Source organism: Astatotilapia calliptera, chromosome 5 (assembly GCF_900246225.1).
Source record: "Astatotilapia calliptera chromosome 5, fAstCal1.2, whole genome shotgun sequence".
NCBI classification, from domain to species: Eukaryota; Metazoa; Chordata; class Actinopteri; order Cichliformes; family Cichlidae; genus Astatotilapia; species Astatotilapia calliptera.
This window is the reverse complement of record NC_039306.1, coordinates 16286928-16303020: the sequence shown is the minus strand read 5'-3', so window position 1 is coordinate 16303020 and position 16093 is coordinate 16286928. Positions and strand designations below refer to the sequence as shown.

General features: G+C 38.9%; 2 protein-coding genes across 5 annotated transcripts; one reads left to right on the top strand and one right to left on the bottom strand.

Moving 5' to 3' along the window:
• On the top strand, positions 1–8836 carry LOC113022301 (high mobility group protein HMGI-C). Of its 3 annotated transcripts, none has more exons than XM_026167542.1 (6): positions 1–309; positions 2249–2418; positions 2521–2604; positions 4008–4058; positions 4205–4243; positions 6629–8836. In XM_026167542.1, the coding sequence occupies exons 2-6, from the start codon at positions 2314–2316 to the stop codon at positions 6695–6697; spliced, it is 348 nt and encodes a 115-aa protein (XP_026023327.1). In that variant the 5' UTR covers positions 1–309; positions 2249–2313; the 3' UTR covers positions 6698–8836. The 3 variants fall into 3 exon arrangements, with proteins under 3 accessions (XP_026023327.1, XP_026023325.1, XP_026023326.1); XM_026167540.1 differs by having other exon boundaries at positions 2196–2418; XM_026167541.1 differs by lacking the exon at positions 1–309 and adding an exon at positions 641–739 and having other exon boundaries at positions 2196–2418.
• Positions 8837–10793: 1957 nt separating this feature from the next.
• c5h3orf18 (chromosome 5 C3orf18 homolog) lies at positions 10794–15306 on the bottom strand. 2 transcript variants are annotated; one of them, XM_026167539.1, is made up of 6 exons: positions 14870–15306; positions 13471–13907; positions 13342–13367; positions 12916–13045; positions 12721–12756; positions 11969–12011 (listed from the first exon to the last, which is right to left on the bottom strand). In XM_026167539.1, exons 2-5 carry the CDS (start codon positions 13735–13737, stop codon positions 12751–12753), a joined length of 429 nt encoding a protein of 142 aa, XP_026023324.1. In that variant the 5' UTR covers positions 13738–13907; positions 14870–15306; the 3' UTR covers positions 11969–12011; positions 12721–12750. The 2 variants fall into 2 exon arrangements, with proteins under 2 accessions (XP_026023323.1, XP_026023324.1); XM_026167538.1 differs by lacking the exon at positions 12721–12756 and having other exon boundaries at positions 10794–12011; positions 14870–15305.
• Between the last annotated feature and the right edge of the window lie 787 nt (positions 15307–16093).

Below are 16093 nucleotides of genomic sequence, written 5' to 3'. Positions count from 1 at the left end.
GAAACATGCTTTAATAGAGAAAGTATGCAATGCATACAGCTCTGCTACAACCCCCCACTATACTGCATCTGGGGTATTCGTGACTGGACGTCTGGGGGATCACACACATTTCCGATTAGGAGGAGGGAGGGAGAGAGAGAGAGCGAGAGAGAGCGAGGGAGCGAGAGAGAGGGAGAGAGAGAGAGAGCGATTACCCTTTCATTCCAGCCAATGAGACGGTCGATACACTAAGATTTTCATAGTTGTGCAGGAGCACAAAGTGGAGTGAGTGTGTGTGAACTTCCAGGTAAAACTGCAAACCAACTTAAGGTAAGTCGAACCGCCTCTGCTCCCTCTGTTATTTGGCGCTGGCTGCATGGGCAGGATTGCTCAGCCAGAACACGGAGCCTATAGCCTAAATGTATGTCCTGCTTTTGAAAGCAGAGGTTTTGCACCTGTGTTGCTTGCCTTTGTCCTTGGCAATGTTTTTTTTTCCTTCTTCTTCCTCCAGCTCTTTCTAGCACACGGTTCATCCACTTTGGCGAACCTGTTATCGGTCCAAAAACCCAAACACATTAGAGATCGATTGCGCAAGTGATGGAAGCAGGGGGATGTTGTTTGGTCAGCGTCGACTTTACGCTTTAAAACACTGCTGGCCTGTTGCTCGACTGTTGTTTTGGCGTTTGCATGTGCCAGTTACCAAACTCAAGTCGACGCTTTGGGCTCACGGCTTCGCTTCAGGAGCGCCTCGCGCACCTTGGTAAACGCTGTAAAAGAATGTGTTTTTATGGTTGCAATTGCCGCCCATATGCAAAAAGTACATTCAGTCCCGTACTTGACTGCCAAACGCGGACTAGTTGAGCGGACGGTCTGCTGCTGCAAGAGAAGTGCACGTCGCCTGTTGAGCTGTTTGGAAACGAGTTTTAAAAGCGACGAAACGACGTCGTGCGTCTCGTTTGGCTTTAAATCGTTTCAAGCGAGGACGTATTTCTCAAATTACTCCGACTTCCTGCTTCGGTGCAGCCGTTTTTGATAGGCTGTGTTGGCAATTAGTGTTTGGCACATTCCTCGCAGAGCTGCCCGTTGTGGTAAGCGACCACCTTGGGACATTACCAAAAGTCAGTTTTAAGTGGTTATTTATTGTTTGTTCTACCCATGGAAATAAACCCATCACGTTTACAAATGGTTCGACCAGTGATCAAAGTGGAATATACAATGTTTACAGTACCAGTGCTATTAATCAGGCCCGTGATGGGCTGCAACTAGAGCTGAAACAAGTCAGTCGACAAAATAATTCACCAATTGATTTTTTTAAAATTAATTTATTAATTTATTTTTTACAAAGACTTAACTGGCAATTGTTGTGAAAATCGATTTAACGTGAAAAGTAGTTTTTTTTTTTTTGCAAATGTATATAATGCAAACGTTATAGCCACCTGAATGTTGGTCAGGCAGTCCAAGCGACACGAAGACGTCCTGAAGGGCTGCAGGAGCTGTGAGGGCCATTTCTCGCCATTTTATTGAGTAGACAGTTAATCAGCTGTAAAGGCCTATTTAGAGATTACAGATTTACTTTGTAAATCTATCTTTTTGACCAAACCAAATACATTCACCTAAACCTTACACATTACTATAAGAAATTAAATGACTCTTACATTATCCAAATAGCTGTAGCTTTATTTCCCAGTTTTGCACTACAGGCTCCAAACTGTAAATTTACTAGCAGTTTCAATTCTTTTTGTTAAGTTTTTGCATGTAGCGTCTTTCATTTCTTGCAAATCATTGTCTGAGTTGCACAAGTTTTATGTCGCATCACCACACATACAACATGCAACGCCTAGCAGAGGGCAGATGGAAGTGGGGAGTGTAGTACAGTAGATGCAGATTTTGGATGGTAGATTGAGTTGTGAATATCTGTGCTACTTTTAGTCTCTGCACACCATTCTCATGTTTCCTTGCATTTGCCAGACCCCTGTCTGTGTTCCGATGAACTTGGTGCCAAGGCTTATGTATAAGCAGTTCCCACGCTTGCTCTTGGAAAAGAGTCCTGTGTGATCCTGAATTATCCTGTTAATGATGTCATTAAGCACTGATTGGAACTCATTGTGGTAATTGTGCAAAAAGAAAATTATTTGAAGTGGTATAATAGAGCTGATTATGCTAAATTTGTCAGAGACGATTGCTGCGCTGCATTCAAAACGAGTCATTTTTTCCAGGTTCCTTTGCTCGCATCTCCAGCTCCTGATACTCAACTCTGCTCCTCTTTAAGCCCTCGAGGCCGCTGCTCCAGGCTTTGATGCCCACACAGTTTGAAGCAGGTGGACAGACGCAGGCATGAGTAACAGTGGGACCAAAGAGCCATCTCCTCAGCCAAGCACTGCCCAGTCACCTCCTGAGCCTCAGCGTAGGGGCAGAGGTCGACCAAGGAAACAGCAGCAGGTAGGACTCCATTTATTAAGCATGTGAATGTGATGAGCTTTGCCTTACTGAGCCGATGGCGTGTTTACATCTACTAGATCCGCATCTAATGTTTCTTCACAGGAGCCTGTTGGACCACCAACTCCAAAGCGGCCAAGAGGACGACCAAAAGGCAGCAAGAACAAAGGCCCCAGAACTGCACTGAAGGTTGAAACTGATCAGAGTATAATTTCATCACAGTTAATTTGTTTCAAATAACCAAACATTACATAATTGAAATTGGCATAATAAGAAAGCTGAAATGGATGCAGATGCTTAGGGTTTAGTGGCAGTGTCTGCACTTTTTAAAAAATAATTCAGACTTTGCAATCTTAGTGGGCTTAACTTTGCAATGTACCTGTGTTAGTGAGGGTTTTTTTTTGTGTGTAATACAATTTAATTCAATTATACTTTTGTGGCTACAAATCAGCCATCACAGGGGCAAAAATGAGGTTGCAAAACAGACAGAAAGAAGGACAAGCTCAAGTTAAATCACTGCAGTTTTTATGCCTCATGCGTTATTATTCTGACAAATAAAACATTGTCTTGTCAGGAACAACGATTACATTACATAAGTGGTTGGAAGTATCAGAGTGGATGGACTTCCTTACACCACCTTGCTTACACCAGCTTTAAAGACTTATTTTACTGTAAAGATCAGCAATTTTCTGGCAATAGACTCGTGAATGATTTGATTAGTCTTTTCCCATATAAACCAACCAATATTCATCGTTTTGCTGCTTGTAAAATTAGACAGAAATTTGTGTGCATATAAAAAAATTAGGTTTCACTGTAGTTTAAAAATAAAGTAAAGAAAACTTGCTGTAGAAGGTGTGACATCATCATCATCATCATCATCATTGATCCACATCTTGTAGTGGATCAACTATTTGGCTAATCATAAAAAAATATGCTGAAAAATATCATTTGAAAATTTTCTGTTTTGTCAGGAGACATCAGACTCACAAGATTTCTTTTTTATTCTTCATCACTAGCTGTGAGGGGGAAGTGTTATTGTCAGGCAACTGAGCTTGTTAAACTTGTTACAACATGGCAGAGAGAGGTATTTCATGTGTAAGCCTGCAATTAGACATGGCAAATCACACAAATCCATCCTTTGTGTTTTCAACCTGAACATTTCTCAAAACAGAATGATTTTAAAGAAAAGAACTCCACGAATATTAATTTAAACGTTCCTCTTTAATTGTTTAAAATCATTTTACTTGGTTGCCAAGTAAACTTTGCACATGCTGATGCCTGCGAAAACTTTAATTTGGCATATTGTTCATCTGTGCAGGCACTGTACATGCATACAACTCCTAAATTCTGAAGTTTTGTTTCAACTGTTGACTTTACCAACAGGAGTTGTACAGCCCCATCAAAGTATTCACCAAAATGTTTCTTTAATTAAGGAAATGGTGCCACTCCTGAGAGGGGTGTTCCCCCCTTGACCTACAGGAAACTGTATCTAGCAAATAAATATGGCTGCTGGATTGAAGATTGAAAAACTACAATACTCTAAAGAAAACCACAGGATTTGTGTTTTCAACCGTTTTTCTCTTCCTCTGCAGAAAGTAGAGCCCATTGGAGAGAAGCGACCACGTGGGCGACCAAGGAAATGGGTATGAAGCAATCACTGACATTCATGGAGTTAATTGTAAATGTGTGTCCAAAGCCTCCAAGGTGTCTGTGTATGCTGGAGCTGAGCAGTCCTTGAGGGCCCGTTTTCCTTCATGTTTAATTAATTCTGCTGCCTCTCTTTTCACAGCCCCAGAAAGTAGTGCTAGAAGTAACTGAAGAACAGCAGGTGAGGAAAACGAAATCTTTAAAGGGCAGTAGGGTGGTCCGGTTTTGTTTTGATGTAGCACTTTGAGACGCAGGTTCCCACAACTGAAACGCTGTTGTTGTTGTGAAAGTGCCGCTGTTTGAATAATGGAATTAGGGCCTGTGTTTAAGATACGCTTGAGACAACTTCACAAAATAAAGTAAACCACTTAACATTCACAGCCGCGTTCCCCACTATATCAAATTTATGGCTTAACAAACTTAGCAGTGGCTTTGCGGCGGAATCCTTAAAACATTTACAATCATCAAATCATTGAAGTCTCTTGCAGTGTAATCTGCATTATTATAACTCACTTTCAGAGTTTGTGACTGTGGTGTAATGTGAGCCCTGCTTCAGTTGGGCAGAAATCTCATTTTGTGTCATACATTTACCTTTTGACTAATGTCAGTTACATTTATGTTGTGAGACCTGCAGTGCTGATTTGCATAGCTTATCTTATTTATTAATATCAAAAGTTCATCATCAAAGAAAAACTACATTCAAAAGTCCCTTGTACTTTTTAGTGAAGCTGCAACTAAAACAACACGCTATAATCTGGCCTGCAAACTCTACAGGGTGAGTAAAAAACAACAAAACAAAAACATTAACAGTTGCGCAAGTAGTGTATGCACTGTACATTTACATAACCAGTCTACTCACAAGTATTGATAAATATCTAAAACGAAGAGCAAAATACAAAAAAATGTCTAACATTAAGTTTTAAAATATTGAATCTGCTTGAAACTAGTAGATAAAGGTTTCTAGAAAGTTGCACCAGCTAGTGATGAATATTTATATAATACAAATAAATATTTTCTACTAAATGTTATTTGCCCCCTTTAAGATATTTAATATAGTATACTCAGTAACTTACAAACTTAAGTCCCTAAAATGACATGGTGTTGACATGTCCTCCATGATGCTGCAGATACTATTTTTTTAAGCTGCCTTTAGTCCTGGTAGGATTTACTGATAGCAATAAAAGTGAGATAGAGAGAGAGACATGATGGAAACACAGCCGCTAATCTACTAGGATCCGCGGGTTATATAAAATTAGGCTTAGTGATGTGCAGCCTGTTGACTTTAAACTGGTCGTGGCACAGAATCCCATCCTCTGGCTTTGTCATTTTAACAGTAAAGTCCTTTATGCTATATGTATACACTCAGCTGCCACTTAATGCATTAAGTGTCACCATAACGCTCATGGTCCATATTCTGAAAAGTGTCCAGTTAACTGCCTGATAAATTTGCAGTACTTTTGATCTGTATTGCAGTACTGGTAAAGTAGCAAGTGACACCAGTGACAGAACAGAAATGCCTCTTAGTGTCAAAATAAAGCCTTTCCTTATATTTTTCTGTATCTGTTCATGGAAGAACATCCCAAATAATTCCATCTTCTGAAAAGTGCCCCAAAATCTAACAATTGTAAAAGGGAAAGACTTTCAAGAAGCGAAACTGCCTTGTTTCCAGGGTACTGAAGCACATTGTCTTTAATTAATCCTTTTTACTCCCCTGCATGTTGCGTATCTGCTCTTTTTAAATATATGGATTTCACTTTGCGCAATGCTGTGTTTCAGTTCAGTACTCCTAGGATTTGTGTATGTTATAACCTTCTCAGGCCTTGGCACATTTTTACTAAAATGCAACTATAAAACCACTTAAAAAGTCATTACCTTAGCACATTTGATAGCAAAGCTGCCAATGCACATGCTTCTTGCGCTTCATGTACACTGACTTCATGAGGATATGCCAAATTCTTGAAAATTCACAGATGCCGTTGCTAAATTCCCCAGATAAACCGCCAGAAACATCATCTTGTGACACCAAGTGCTTCTCTGTAACTTTGGTTCGTTTAGCCCTTTTTTTTCTTCTTCTTTTTTTTTTTTGAATTTCAAATGAAGTTGCACAACAGTTCTCACCGAAGCGGGGCAGTTCTCTTGATGCCCCTCGTGTGTCTTATCGCATCCTCTCCACTAAGCAGTTTGTCAAAGGGGTTGAGATGCTTTAAGAACTGAAACCGTTGAGACAGACTCCATTTCTCAGACGCACACACATGAAGGGGAAGAATGAGTCAATATAGTGAGGGGAAACCTGCTCTAACTGTTCTCTTCCCCTGTCTTTTTGGTTTCCTGATGTAACCGTCATCTTCCTCACATTTCTGGGTCTGACAGCTGGAACCTGCTTCCTCGCACGCAATCGCTCCATGAGATTTTAACAGTCATTCTTGTATTCTCGTGCGTTTTCTAGTATTGATTCATGTGCTTGAGCATCATGAGTCAGTAGACCAAAAGAGATAACAACAAAGTGAAAAAGTGTTTTGGGTTTTTTTTGTTTTTGTTTTTTTTTTTGGGTGTCCTGCTGTTCCAGGGCGCTTCAGAAGAGGCTGAGGAGGGTCCCTCGTCATCTCAGGCGGCAGCACAGGAGGAAGGGGAGTAGATAGGGCACCTCTCTACCTACCTCAAGGTTTGGCCTCCGATAAACAGGGGTTTAAATCTGACTCCTATCTGTGATGGGGATTCAGGAACACACAGACACACACACACTCAAAAGTAATTGCAGTCAGTAATTTCTTCTCCTGATGTGATACCTTGGATTTGTTATAAATTTTTTAAGAGTTTTGGATTTTTGGTGAGCAAACTGTGTTTTAACATTGGAGTATTTGATCTTTCAGTAAGGTTTATTGAATAGGAATAGTTCCACTTTTTGGGAAATGCACTTGAGACATACCATTTTCACATATAAATATGCCGTTCATACCTGCAGCATCTCTGAAGCTCGCACACACATATTGTCTCATTTCTGAAATCTAAAAATGTAAAAGCAGTTTTTGTGGTCGTTTTAGACGTGCCTGCTTCTCATGTGACTTTAAGCAGTGAAGGAAAAACAAAAAGGGTGCATTTCCCATAAAAATTGAACTATTCCTACAAGTATGCCAGCTTTCCTGAGCCCCTTAGTGTGCATGGTTGCGTGTGAGCGAGTGTGAGCGCGTATGTGCGGCGGTTGCATGGAGAGGGGACTAGGCTGCTGGCTGAAATGAGACTGGTTAAGAAAAACAAAGGAACCAAACTGAATTGTTTTTATTGAAACATGTTTCTAAATCAAATATCACAAACCCTCGTATGAAACATCGTTACAATATAGACATGGTGCGCTGAAGTCATTATGATGAAAGTTGTGTGAAAGGTTTAAACTGAAAATGAAATATCAAATTATTTGAGGTGTGGGGCAGGGGCTCCTTACAAAAAAAAAAGAAGATTAAATTGGATCCAGGGTTTTGTTTTTCTTCAATCCAGCAGCTGATTTGAGAGAAATTGTTTGAATATTTCATTTAGAAAAGAGAAACCCTTCACACATCATTTAGTCAACAAGGATGTTGACATGTCATTTTTTTTCACTCAGGATTTCACTATTAACAGTGCTTTTACACCATATTGAAACCTCAGGTACAAAACTATTCAGGAACATGTTGTCTACTCAGAAATAATTATGGTGCTGTGTTTGTTGTGCATTTCTGATCTGTATTTGACATTACCAGTATGCCTTGACACAAAGACCTCATTTAAACCTCAGTTACCTTCAGCTTCTTAATCTCTCATTCTACCTCAGTAACACAAAATGATCTCCTGCAAAGTAATCCTTCGCTCCCTCAACAGTGATATACACAATTACTGTACACACACACACACGCGCGCAAACACACACAGGTTTTTGTGCAGATATACAGTACGATTAAACACGAGGTTTTCAGGGCTGCAGGCCAACATGTGGAAGCAGATGTTACACTCCAGTCGGGGAGTACAAATAAAAGCATCAGTATAATTTTTTTTTTTTAACTGTATTTGATATAAACTGAAGTGAGATTTTGTTTGTTTGCTCTCCTGGGAAATAAAATGCAGCCAATAGTTTACAACAACCTGATGAAATACTTGCTTTTTAGGGTGCAGTTCCTCATGAAATACTTGTTTTTGTTTTTTGGGGGTGGGGTGGGGATTGTTATTCTTTTCTCATTTTTATTCTATCATGTATTTTCTGATTCTTACACTGTAAATTGTATGTGTGACACTCTTAATACATGGCAGCAAATAACCACAAAGTGCTGAAATACATAAGCGTTATGGCTAACTTCAGGCACCGGCCATACCAGACCGACTAAGGCTATAGCAACAAAACACCTCGTTGTACTGAAGGTATTGGGAGTGCATTTTATGGTCTATCAATTAAACAAGTTTAACTTTATTTAGTTTCATAGAGAGGAAGTGCATCATATCTTGTTGCAAATTTTACAGTCTTCCTTTAAAGGATTGTTTCACTTACCTCTAAAAGCATGCAGCTACATAGCTACAGTACGTACACCTCAATGCAACAAAGTGCATGGGATTTATTTTGTGGTGCTTAATGAACATTTTCTGTTGAAGCTACTTTCTACTTAAGAAAATGTTAACAAAGTGGTTTAAGACTTGTCCACACTAACATACTGTGGTAACTCCCAGTCTGTAAGAACTCTATAAATAAAACTCAGTTCATCTCCATTGCATTCAGAAATCTTTAAAAAAAAAAAAAAAAAACGAAATGGGAGATTTTCAAATAGAAACATTAATTCAGAACTAGCTGCATGCCACCAGAAAAAGTGAATGTAGTATTTTTCACCATGAATACAGTACTGTGCAAAAGTCACCATCATTTCTATATTTTGCATACAAGGAGCCAGACTTTCTTGTAATTTTTTAGGTGGACTTGAGCAATAGTTCTCCAGGTTTTCTGAAGGTCTTTCAAAGTTTTTCTTTGGATATTGGCTACTTTCAATCCAGTCTTTGTAGCTGACCATTTATATAGAAATGTTTTTGTTCGTTAAACCACTAAACGCTGTGCTGGGAATCATTCACGCATAAAAAAGGCACCTAACTCAAGGGATGAAGAGTGCTGTGTCTACACATAACAGACAACTTGGCAAATAACCAATTATAAGTTCTTTGTAAGTATCTTTGGGCGCTTAAAAAGAACAAAGACTTCTTTAGTTGAATCTACAAAATATAACAGTTTTTCAGGCAAATACTAGTTTTGCCCCAACAAGGTGACTCCTAAAGATCTACTAGAAAGAAAATCCAGCAAAGCCCTGATACAGGACCTGAAGGGTATACCTGACCCTTTAGCTCAGGGGTGTCAAACTCAAATACACAGTGGGCCAAAATTCAAAACTGGAACAAAGTTGCAGGCTAACATTAATATTTATTGAAAAAAAAATCTTCCTCCAGATATAAGAATGAATCTTTTCTTATGGATCAAATAAGTTTTGCTGGAAAACTGAATATGGAACAAGCAAAGCTTAATACTAAACGATATATATATTAGCTGTATAATACCAGTAGGCCATCTCTAATAATAATTTGGTATGGCTTCGCGGGCCAAATGTAATTAGGCTGCGGGCCAGAGTTTGACACCTATGCTTTAGCTGATTTATTTAGTGTTCAAGCCTCATCAGAAATGGTTTTCTGCCCTTCTTAAGGCAGAAACGAGGAGAAAAGGATGAGGTATGCCAAATTACACAAAAACTGGACCAAAAATCGGTGTCAATGGGGCTTATGGATTGATGAATACAAATTAGAAATTTTGGGTACAAATCACAGAAAGGAACACTATCAGTCATAGATTGGCCTCCTCAGACCCCAGACCTCAACGTTATTGAAGCATTGTGGGCTCATCTTGAAAGAGAACAGAACAAAAGAAGAGCTTTGATGTCCTTCAAGAAGCCCGGAGAACTATTCCTGAAGACTACTTAAAGAAATTACAAAAAGGTTGCCTAAGAGAGTTCAGGCTGTGGTAAAGAATAAATGTGGTCATACCAAATATTGAGTTTTTTTCCTTAGAAACTGTATTTCCATGTGTCTAAATGTTTCAGTAAGTTGGTGCACCTATTTCCAAATTTCCTAGCAAAATTTAAAGAAATGAGTGACTTTTGCACAGCACTGTCTCTGGCACCAGACAGTAATGCAGGGAAATGAAATTTACAAAAAAAAATGTAATTGAACGTTAAAGGTATTTTATATATATATATATATATATAATATATATATATTATATATGTTCGTAGATAGTAAATCTGGTTTCTATCATGAATCAACATAAGTAGCCACATAGATATATAGAATAATCTGGAGAGCTCAGGATGTCTTTTTCCCTCATGGAGATGTTTCTCATACAAATGACTGAATCCTTTATGTCTAAAACATCAGAGGTTAAGAAATTTCCTGCCTCCATGTAGTTTAAAAAATGTTTTGAGAAGTCGTTTTGTGAACATTTATCCAAATTAGATATCACAAGTTGCTAATTACTGCACATTACTTGAATATCACCATTATTTACTGTATATATGTTTCTTCCACGTAAAATGTACTCATATTATCACTGATATTTTGTATTTCAGTCATTTCATGTATTTCAGCATTGTTGACAAAATTGCAGCCGGATTAGATATTGATTCAGTGTTCATCTGCATTGACTTTAATTTTGTTTTTTGCTTTTGGGTTGTTTTTGCTTTTTTTTTTTTTTTTGACTATGCTCCCTGGACTACCTCTGAAAACCAACACGCCGGGGTCATCTCTGGGGGAAACTCTTGGTTAAATATGTCTAATAGTTCCCATTAGACCTGCAGGTCATGTGGATCATGAAATTTTGAAGTAACTGTCAAACTAGTACTGTTGTAGTCCACATCACTCATCTCACTACATTCATATGACCATAAGTGAATGGAAGTCAGCCTTAAAGGGTGCCTTTTAATTTAACTACAGCTGAGTCAATGTGTGTTATTTTACAAGAGCTGTCTAGATATTTACTCTCTAAATGGGGACAATGTTTTGTGATTTTACTGATAGTTATATAGTTACATACAGTACTTGATCCATTTTCAACTCTTGAAAAGGTTGAAGTGTAACTTGAGAAATCAACTTTTTATGCCTTACTCTTAACACCATTTTGTAGTTATGTTATGTGTTGATGTGTCCTCATCCACTTCCTTAATAGAACTCACAAACCTGTGATATATATTTTGTTTTGATTCTTTACCTTGTGATTTGTGTTACTCAACGTCTGCGCATCACTTATTAATAAAATATCACCTATCAACTCCTTTGTTCTAGATTTGTACAACAAGAACATTTCGTTAGAAAAAGGTTTAAATAACTTTAATGTACACACACGCAGAGAGACAATCCTTAAACGCTCACAAAAGAATAAACCGACTGGGGAGAAACACTTTACTTAAGGATGGAAACACATCCAGCTTTGAATTTTGTCAGGAATGTAGGACCAAAAAAAAAAAAATCACTAGAACACAGATATACACTTCTCTTTTATGAAACATAGACGTAGATACTGAAGCTCAGAAGAACTTTCCTGACAAGCTACCGAATATTTTAACAGCAATGACATGACATGATTTTTTTCCCTTAAAAAAAGTGCATCCCACTTCATTTGTGTGCCCATATGATAACAGTGCAAGATCATACGTGATGCTTCCCGTTGCCCTTCTCCACCATACATGCAACCGCTGCCGTTCCACGCATGGTGACGATAACCTTCATCAGAGCTCCAGTTGCTCCGCCACACAGTCTGGTTTCCCTTTATAGAGGCCAGCAAACCTCGCAAACTGATTTTATCCAATGGAAGAGAGCTGTTAAGCGTTGAGAGCTTTGGCTACATCTGTGAAGACAAGACGACTGGGCCTTTGTGTTGTCCCTTGGGAGCTTGTAAGAGTCTGCAGGAAAGCGGTAGCAGAAAGCAGGAAAGCGAAAACCGTTACATTAAGATCATGTGATGACACAAGCTTTATAGTGTCATTAGTAATAAAAGACAGAAGGAAACTATAACAATAACTAAATTATTCTTTTCCCAGTAATGTTTTGCTACTTTTAGAACAATAAGATCACCTACACAGACTGTGCCAGAAGCCACAGACCACAGATGATGTAAATCATAAAATCCGGAATTATGAAAATACCAGCATGTGTTATAAAACTGATTGATGCCGTTGTCCTGGTTGTTTTACACAGCCAAAATAAAGTTTTGAAAAAAATATTAAGGTTTGAAAGCCATTTTTAGGCTTTCAAATGCATTTAATGCACAACATCAACAAGGACACAGTGGGATAGATTTAGTCGACATCTGAAAACTCTGAAAATGTGTTTGCTTCATGTGGCCCCTGGGGTAGTTTATGTGTAAGGATTTAGTTGAAAGAGTGAGAAGGAAAGGATGTGAAAGGTAATATGAATGTAGGTTCAAAGGAAAAGGCAGTATGATGTAGCGCTGTTTGTCCTCCATGTACATACTCTAATGCAGATTAGGTCAATGAATTAGAGGTTGTAGTTTATTTGAGATACAGATACAAAGACAGCATGAAAGAATAAGGGGGTGAGAAAAGGGGGTTTTAGAGAAATGGTTGAAACGACACACAGGCCATACTTTACCATTTTTTGCCTTTTATAACTATGCCATTGTCAAAACTTAAAAGGAATTAAAGAAAATAAAGAATTATGACAGCGAAAACACTAAACAGGAAAGCAATGTCATAAGAAAAACATACAAAAAATCTGCACTGAAATCTTCAGATTATACATAAAAATAAACACAAACAGTAAAAAAAGAAAAACTGTCAGTCCTACCTTGGCGTTGGGCCCTGTGATGCTGCCTTCCCGACCGTGATCCAGTAGTTCCTGTTCCAGCAGGTCATCTTGTTCTTCAGCTGGATCGAAGTTGTACATGGGCATGAGCTGGTGTCTCAATTTCTCCAACCTGTGTGATGACAGGTTAAAGATGAGTAAGGGGGAGGAAAGACTTTGAAATTAACATAATAATCATGTTGAACACACACTGAGCCAAACTTGGTGCCCTCTGTGTGATCCTAGTGGTACTAATTTGAGCAAATGATTTGCTTTTTTCAGGAATGATTATGCACTAGATCTCAATGTAAGCTTAAACCCATGAAATACCTAATAAAGATATGTTTTAGTTGAGTTAATTGATTATTTTCCTTTTGTGAAGACTCAAAACAGATGGTAATCCAGCCTTGCTTGGTTGTGGCAACTTACCGCTTCCGTTTCCTGATATACAGCATCTGGAATGGAGAAGCAAAGATATGACGGAGAAAGTTAAATAACTTTTATGTTTTATACTGTGTGAAATGGTTTTGAAGAGACCATGTTTAAATGATTCCTTACTATTGCCACTGCTAAGCCAATGACTGTGATGATGCCAAAAGGTACAAGCAACATTCCCATGCCTGAGCTCTCAATCACGACTTCTGGCAACGCGGTGGCATTCAAATTGGTCTCATTTGTCGTTATAGTCACAGTCATTAACATTCTTGAGGTGATATTGTCTCTGCTTCCAGGACTTGTCGAGAGGAAGGGGATCGTGGAGGTTGTAGGGGTTGTGGCAGTTGTTGAGAAAAAACTTGTAGTTGTCCTAGTTCCATTTGCAGCCATGTTCGAGTGTAGCTGTTCCAACTGGAGTGTGGATCTTCACTATTTGTGTAGATGCTGTTATACTGCTCAGCTTCTAGTGTGTGTCATGATCAGCAAAAGTGTCTTCGTGCTGGTCCGACGTCTCCTGAGGCATCGACGGTGCTTTGGCCATAAGATCTGTAAAATAAAACCTAACACACGAAGGAGAAGCTGATAACTATTTTGCTACAATGAATCTGTAGAAGGTTTCATGTGATAAAATGAATTGAATGAACCATAACCATATATATGAAAATGCTTACATCCTATTTTCTTATTGCTTTTTTACTCATGATTTAGTTAGATCTTTAAAAAAAAGAAAAAAGAAGAAGAAGCAAAGAATTAACATTTCACTTTTGGAACCCTCACCCTCATATTTACTCAAACCATGGTGATTGTGCCAGTGGGTTGTGGTAGGTGTTTTGGGCAGGATGTGGGTCGTAAACGCACAGAAGGAAATCGGTATGCAGAAAAAAAAAGCTTCATGAATTTCAGCGGAATGGTAAGCGTTCAAACTTCAATATGCACTGTGAGGAAATGTGTTGGCAGCGTATTCTAACATCAAAATCAACTTACATCCACCCCCCCACACACACACAAACACACACACACACAGGTTCCATAAATATCCTCTGCATCCAAGACTTGGTACATGTACTATGCACATCCCATGAGAGTGCAAAGCAGTTTTTCCTTAAGATTTACATTATATGAGGAGTGCTAAAAGACGAACATGCTTTCCATTTTGTTATATGGTGACACAGAAAGGCATAGACATATGATCCATTCCTCCCTCCTCATCCTGTCTGCTTGTGCTCTTAATGAGGAACATGTGCAACTGAAGCCAACCAATGAAAAACAAAGACTGGATTCAGTCATTGCTCTTGTCCAGTTAGCAATTCCTACACTCCACAAAGACGGAGCATGCAACATTTTACATGGTCTTTGTGAGGATGATTGTATGATTGTATTACCATGTGATACGGATGCGTGTTATGTTCAGTTAACGTGTAGTGGATCTCAGCTGTCCTGCACTAACAGCTGAAGCTAATAATCCTGCCACCAGGACCAGGTCTTACTCATGTGTCCTCTCAGATTAGAGATCCATACGTACCTTAACATACAACATGCATGCTCAGAGGTGACCTGCGGCAGACTAGGGGCAGCTAAAGACAGAGAATTTTCACTGTAAGAGGCAACATTTGCTCCAGTATTTGCCCCTCCTCCTCTTCTGCTTCCCCCTTTAGCAATGCAGGTATTGGACAAGCTGTTTACATTCACAAAACAGCCATTTTCTCTGAAGATGGTTTCCACACGTCAAAGAAACCCTACCCTGGTAACCCCCAAGATCTTCCTTTCCAGTTCTTTGATAGCCTCCTAGGATCTACTCCCGTCGTCTTGCCCTTTCTTGTATTTCACACAGCAGAGGTTGCTCTGGGGATGCTGCAAACAGAGATCAGTGCGGCAAGCTCCCTCCCCCTTTACCCTGCAATTGGTCTAATGGCTTCAAGATGATAAATGTGGTTGGCTCCCTCAGCTGTCTGTTTGGCTTTGCAAGGATGAGAATGGGATTTAATGGGACTGCACACCAGATGCTGTCAGACCCGTGTGAATGACTGCATCCGGGTGGCAGGTCTGAGGAAATTAACCCTGTGATGTCTTCTGTCCGAACCTCAATGACCCGAATTCCCCCAGGAACACATGAACAGAAGAAGAAACCAGCAAAGAAATTAGCATTAAAAATTTGTTTCACTGGTAAGGATTTGCACAGTTGCACAAAAATCACCACACAGATAAGTGACTGAACACATTTTATTTTCCATTTTTTTGTCGATTTTAAGAAAATCTGTAGATTCTTCAGGTCATTTTGAACAAGTTTCCAGTCATCATTGCCACAAATTCTGAAAAAATAAAAATAAGGACCCAGATCTGTCTCAGGATCTCCTCTTAGTTGGATATGCCTAAAATACCTCACAGAGTAAGCACCCAAGAGGGACCCTAGTCAGATCCCAAAACTAAATAAGCCGGATCCTTTTAATTGTGGACTGTTAGGAGTTTCAAACCCTTCATGAATTACTGAGTTCCTAACTCAATGTCTAATAGCCACCCTTCAGAGGAAGCTCATTTGTAGATTTAGATAAAATGTGTAAAAGCAATAATGACTTGATACACTAAACATTTTCTGATTGATTTGAACAAAATAAAATTTATCACAATCATTGAAATGATAAAATATAAAAGAGAATGCATATAACATGCCTTCATAATCAGTCTCCATCTGCCTACATTGATATTAAACATGAAAAAAATACTAAAGACAAATTCCAATTAACACTAA

Bases quoted from the DNA above. Each gene is read 5' to 3' on its own strand.
- LOC113022301 (XM_026167542.1), top strand. From the start codon at position 2,314: ATGAGTAACAGTGGGACCAAAGAGCCATCTCCTCAGCCAAGCACTGCC. The intron at 2,419-2,520 runs GTAGGACTCCAT...GTTTCTTCACAG, and splicing joins GACCAAGGAAACAGCAGCAG to GAGCCTGTTGGACCACCAAC. The intron at 2,605-4,007 runs GTTGAAACTGAT...CTTCCTCTGCAG, and splicing joins GCCCCAGAACTGCACTGAAG to AAAGTAGAGCCCATTGGAGA.
- c5h3orf18 (XM_026167538.1), bottom strand. From the start codon at position 13,737: ATGGCTGCAAATGGAACTAGGACAACTACAAGTTTTTTCTCAACAACT. The intron at 13,046-13,341 runs GTAAGTTGCCAC...GTCATCACACAG, and splicing joins TATATCAGGAAACGGAAGCG to GTTGGAGAAATTGAGACACC. The intron at 12,012-12,915 runs GTAGGACTGACA...GCTTTCCTGCAG, and splicing joins TCACAGGGCCCAACGCCAAG to ACTCTTACAAGCTCCCAAGG.